General features: G+C 60.4%; 1 protein-coding gene across 1 annotated transcript; it reads left to right on the top strand.

Moving 5' to 3' along the window:
* The first annotated feature begins 750 nt into the window (after positions 1–750).
* Positions 751–2,347, top strand: LOC132080145 (brain-specific homeobox/POU domain protein 3). Its single transcript, XM_059483157.1, has 2 exons — positions 751–870; positions 1,345–2,347. Exons 1-2 carry the CDS (start codon positions 751–753, stop codon positions 2,248–2,250), a joined length of 1,026 nt encoding a protein of 341 aa, XP_059339140.1. The 3' UTR covers positions 2,251–2,347.
* Positions 2,348–5,763: the final 3,416 nt, after the last annotated feature.

Raw genomic sequence — 5,763 nt, 5'->3', positions numbered from 1 at the left:
TGGCAGGGAGGGACGGGGGAAGGAAACACCGCGGGCTGTGGGGAAATTGGCAGGGATGGGGGAGTGCAGGGGCAGCGATGAGCTGGAGAATGGAGAGGCTGCACACACAGGCTGGGACTCTGCACGAGAGGATTTGGGGAACGATCCAGGGAGATTCACTGAAGCAGGGAAAAAGAAAGTTGGTGAAACTTTTCTTGATTTCTTTGTTGTTATGGTTTTTGGCCCAAGGTTCTTGCCTTCAAAGGGAGAAGGGGAACGGCTCCCATTCAGCCGCGGGTTCCGGGCTGTTCTGCTCCCCAGATCCCCCCGGGGGAGCGGCCGGAGCCGCGGGCAGGGCTGGACGGGAGGCGATGCCCCCCGAGCAGACGAGGGGTGAGAGGGAGAGGGGCGCACCTGCGGAATGAGCAGAGCCGGGGAGGGGCGGGGATGGGGGCTGAGCCGGGTTTGGGGGGGCTCACCGACAGGTGGGGAGCTCTGGTTTGGGGGGGTTACACCCGGATCGGGGGAGGGAGCAGCACGGGCGGAGGGCGCTGAGCCCCGTTGGAGGGGGTGAGCTCAGTGCCCGGGGGCGGGCGCTGGGAGGGACCTCCCCGGCCCCTCCCGGTGGGCGGGGGGCGGGGGGGCCGGGCTATAATGCCATTGATGCCGGGCGGCGGAGCCAGACAATACCGCGCCCCCGAGCCGGGTGCCCGGAGCGCCCTGCCCTGCCCTGCCCTGCCCTGCCCCGGCCGGCCCCGCTCCGCTCCCACCATGATGTCCATGAACAGCAAGCAGGCGTTCAGCATGCACCCCATCCTGCACGAGCCCAAGTACCCGCACCTGCACAGCAGCTCCGAAGCCATCCGCAGAGCCTGCCTGCCCGCCCCCCAGGTAAGCCAAGCACGGCTTTCGGCACCTTCCGTGCCCGCTGTCCCTCGCCAACTTACTCTGCCTTCCCTTGGGGTCTGGGCTTCGGCTGGGTTCGGAGATCGGTCCTGCCTGCCCCGGGCCCGGCGGGCGGGGGGGCTGTTCCCGGGGCAGGGGGCTCTGGGGTTGGGGGGCTCGGGATGCTCCGGCCGTCCCGTCCCGTCCCGCTCGGTGCGGGCGCTGGAGCAGCGCGGGCTGCGGGACCCCCGACGGCTCCGGCCCTGCCGCTGCCGCTGTGTGGGGAGCTGGCCCCGGAGGGCAGAGCGGGTGCCCGGCTCGGTGTCCGGCACCGCGGTGCTTTTATCTGGGGCTCGGGCAGCGCTCGGTTCGCGTTACCTGTCCCCGGCAGCGCAGAGCGGGATCTCGGTCACACCGCTCCCCGTTAATCCTCTCCCGCTCTCTGCGTTTGTTTTCGCTCCCCTTTTCCCCTCCGCGCAGATCCAGGGGAACATCTTTGCGGGCTTTGACGAGACGCTGCTGCGGGGCGCCGAGGCTCTGGCCGCCGTGGATATCGTGTCGCAGAAAACGCACCCCTTCAAGCCGGACGCCACCTACCACACCATGAGCAGCGTGTCCTGCACTCCTACCTCGTCCTCCGTGCACCTGCACCACCCGTCCGTGCTGACCACGCACCACCCGCACCACCACCACCACCAGCCCTCGCAGGGCCTGGACGGGGAGCTGCTGGAGCACCTCAACTCCGCCCTGCCGCTCGGAGGGGTGCCGGGCCCCGACGTGGGCTCCACGCCTTCGCACCCGCACTCCCACATGTCGGCCATCAACCACATGGCCCACCACCCGCAGCCCATGAACGTGTCCCACCCCCACGGCCTCGCGTCCCACGCCGTCATCTCCGGCCCCGAGACCGAGACGGACCCGCGGGAGCTCGAGTCCTTCGCCGAGCGCTTCAAGCAGCGCAGGATCAAGCTGGGGGTCACCCAGGCGGACGTGGGCTCCGCGCTGGCCAACCTGAAGATCCCGGGGGTGGGCTGCCTCAGCCAAAGCACCATCTGCAGGTTCGAGTCGCTCACCTTGTCCCACAACAACATGGTGGCCCTCAAGCCCATCCTGGAAGCGTGGCTGGAGGAGGCGGAGAGGGCGCAGCGGGAGAAAATGACCAAACCCGAGATCTACACGGGGGGGGACAAGAAGCGCAAGCGCACCTCCATCGCCGCCCCCGAGAAGCGCTCGCTCGAGGCCTATTTCGCCGTGCAGCCCCGGCCCTCCTCCGAGAAAATCGCCGCCATCGCCGAGAAGTTAGACTTGAAGAAGAACGTGGTGCGGGTCTGGTTTTGCAATCAGAGACAGAAGCAGAAAAGGATGAAATTTTCTGCCACCTACTGAGGAAGGGGCTGGGGAGGCAGCGGAGCGGGGGGTGCTGCCCTCCCGACCGCCCCCCGGCCCTTCCAAACAGGGCTTGGGGTTGTCGGCTATTTTTTTTTTTTTTGGGTTAAAAATTGGGAAAAAAGCAAACAAACAAACAAACAAAAAAAAAAAAAAAAAAAAGGAAAAAATAAACTTTAAAATAAAGGGAAACGCGCCCAAAGCAAAGTGAACGGTTTGGTGCCTGCTCCTCACCCCTGGGCAAAGTGGCCCCGCTGTTCTGACTGGTACAGACTGCTTTTGTAGATAAAACTGGAGAAAAAAAGAAAAAAAAAAAGATGGAGAGAAAGGAAAAAGACAAAACGAAAAGGCCAAGGGGGAAGTTTGGGGGTGCCCGGAGTCGGGGCAGCAGCAGCAGCGAGAGCCGGTGGGGCTTTGTCACAGCCCCTCCCGGCCTGGGGGCCGCGGCGCCGCTCACTCCTCTGTGTCCGCTCCTCTTCTTCTTAAAAAAAAAAAAAAAAAAAAAAAAAAATTAAAACAAGGCAAAGAAATGAGAAAGGAAGCGAGCTGGAAGCCAGCTGTAAAGCCGGGGTGCTCCCCGCCGCCAGGGTCCCCGCACACCCACGCACACACACGCACCTGCATGGTTTTGTTCCTTCCCCTGCCCCCCGCAAACCCATCGCGTTTTTGCAGTACCATTTCTGTTTCTACCTCATCGGCTAAATTGAAAAAAACAATTTTAAAAGGATAAAAAAAGGAGAAAATATTAAAAAAAGAAAAAAAAAATTGGCCCGTCCCTGGAGTCGCGGTTTGTTCGGGGAAATGGAGATTTATTTTGCGTTGGTTTCACTCCAACCGTTCGATTTCTGTATGGTTTTCACTGTATAAAATCCTAAGCTTCGACAATCACGTCCCTGGGGCTCAGCGGAGCGGCGGGAGCGGCCCGAGGCAGCGGGGACGGAGCCGGCCCGGCCTCGGCGCGGCTGCCTCTGCGCGTAGGGAACTCTGCACTTTCGAAGGCAAGAAAACTCTTATTTTCCCCCCTTTCCTTTGCATATTTAATAGAGAAAATTGCCGCTTTTTGTTTTCTTTCCCCCTTTTTTTAATTTTTAATTTTATTTTATGAATTAAAGGAGATTTCGTTCCGCTGTGTGTGTGCTGAATGAAATTTTGGTGTCTGTGTACGCTGCAGCATTTCAAATAAATCATGCACGTTTTACCTCACCCTCCTGCCTCCTTCCTGCGCTTACTGCGGCTCCGGCGAGCCCGGGGCTCCTTCCGTGGGACTCCCGGTGCCCGCGGGGATGGGCACGGGCAGAACGGGCCGGGGGGGGCAGAACCGGGGGGTCCGGGCTCCCCTCCGGGCATCGCGGCGGGTTTGGCCCTTCCCCGCCCGGGGGTCGCTCCCGCAGCCCGGGGGTCGCTCCCGCTGCCCGGGGGTCGTTGCGGCGCTGTCGCAGCACCAGGAGCTGCCCCCTGAGCCCGCAGCCCGTGGGGGGACATCCCTGGGTGTCCCTGTCACCCCCAGGTGCTCCTGTCACCCCCAAGTGCCCCTGTCACCCCCCGGCTCCAAAAGGGACATTCGCCCTCTCCCGGCCCCGCTCCCCAAACTCCCGGCGGGTGGGACCGGGGTGTCCCTTCTGACACGGGGGAAAAGGGCTAAAACCAAGCGGTTTTTGTTGGTTTTCTTTGTTTGGGGTGTTTTTTTTTGTTGTTTTGTTTTTTTGTTGTTGTGTTGTTTTAGGGTTTTTTTGTTTGCTTGGGTTTTTGTTTGTGGGTGGTTTTTTATTGTTGTGTTGTTTTGTTTTGGTTTATAACTTATTCGGGGAGAAAAAAATAATCAAACGCGCGTCGTGGTGTTGAAGCCCGACAGCCGGGACCCTGCGGCTTTTAGAGGGGAAAAGCGAAGTAGAACAAGAAAAAAATAAAGTAGAATGAAATGAAATGGAAATGAAAATGAAATGAAATGAAATGAAAATAAATGAAATTAAATACGATAAAGTGAAATAAAATAAAACGAAGTAAAATGAATGGAAGTGAACTAATGAAATGAAGTGAAATTAAATAAAACCGAAACCAAACTAGCAAAAAGAACCCCCATAAAACAAACCAAACAAAATTATAAACAAACAAACCCCTAAAACTCCGCAAAGAAGTAAGAAAAACAAACAAAAAGCAAATAAACAAACAAAAAACTCCAAAACCCAAAAAAAAAAAAAAAAAAAAAAAAAATAGAAGAAGAAAGGAAGAAAAGAGGGGAAATTGTGCGGAGCCCGAAATTACTGTCGGAGGAGTTGCTGCCCCTGGGCGAGGGGGCCAGCTCGGCGGCGGCTGGCACAGCCCTGCCCGCCCTGCCCTGCCCGCACCCCGGCATTCCCGCACCCCGTCCCGCACATCCCTCTTTATTCCCGGCCGCTTCCCAAAGCCCATCCCTTTGGTCTTGCGCTCCGTCCCTGTTTTCTCCAAGCAGCGAAAAGCGCATTTTCATAAATAGACCTTGGCCGAGCGCTGCAGATGAAACTTTAATGAGGCGGGATGCTGAGTGCTGCCCGGGGGGGCCCGGCCCGGCTCCGCGCAGCATTAGCGGGGCCCCGGCCCCCCCTTCCCGCGGCTCCCCCCGCAGCCCCGGAGCCGCTGCCGAGGCTCCCCCGCCCCTCCCGGCCCGTGCCCGGGGCCGGGGCCGGTGCCGCGGTGCCCCCGCTCCGCCAAGTTCAGGGCCGATGCAATATTTATCAGCCGCGCCGATAAAACGCCGGCCGGGTATTTCCCAGGCACAGACGCAAAGCGCAGCGCCCGGAGCCGGAGCGGGGCCGCCCGGGACCCCCCGGCCCCCGCGGCCGCCAGGTAAGGCGAGATCCCAGCGAAGGATGGGCGGCTCTGGGCCAGGAGCAGCGGCTGGAGGCCGGGAGGGGCGGGCAGAGACAGCGGGAGCGGGGCTGAGGCCTGGAGAGCTCATCACAGCCGGGCCGGGAAGGAGCCGGCCCGGGGATTGAGGCTGCTGCTGCTGCCAATACTCCTCCTTGGCTTGGTCCTGCTTCACCCCTGCTCCAGCCCCTGTCCCTGCTCCAGCTCCTGTCCCTGCTCCAGCCCCTGTCCCTGCTCCTCCTTGGCTTGGTCCTGCTATTGTCCCTGCTCCAGCTCCTTGTCCCTGCTCCAGGTCCTACTCCTATTTCTGCTCCTGTTCCTATCTTGGTTCCTGTTCCTCCCCCTGCTCCTGCTCCTACTCCTATTCCTACCCGTGCTCCTGCTCCTTTTTCTGCTCCTCCTGCCCTGCTCCTGCTCCTGCTCCCACTCCTCTTTCTGCTCCTGCTCCAGCAGTTCCCACTGCGCCCAGGCCAGCGAGAGCCCCCAGGATGCTCAGGAAAAAGCCTGGCAGGAGGTGGAGAGGGGCCCCCTGCGCTTCCCCCGCCCCTGCTCCCGCACAGCCGCTCCTGGCACAGCTCAGGGAGAAGCTGCTGCTCCTTCCTGCAGCTCTGGACACACCTGGAAGCAGCTCCCAGCCATGCTCTGGGGTCTCAGGTGCTGTGTGCAGCT

Source organism: Ammospiza nelsoni, chromosome 15, assembly GCF_027579445.1.
Source record: "Ammospiza nelsoni isolate bAmmNel1 chromosome 15, bAmmNel1.pri, whole genome shotgun sequence".
NCBI lineage: Eukaryota > Metazoa > Chordata > Aves > Passeriformes > Passerellidae > Ammospiza > Ammospiza nelsoni.
Note: the sequence above shows the minus strand (reverse complement) of the source record. Positions and strands in the feature narration are given on the sequence as shown.

Coding starts and splice junctions, on each gene's coding strand:
- LOC132080145 (XM_059483157.1), top strand. CDS start 751: ATGATGTCCATGAACAGCAAGCAGGCGTTCAGCATGCACCCCATCCTG. Junction 871..1,344: donor CCTGCCTGCCCGCCCCCCAG/GTAAGCCAAGCA, acceptor CCCTCCGCGCAG/ATCCAGGGGAACATCTTTGC.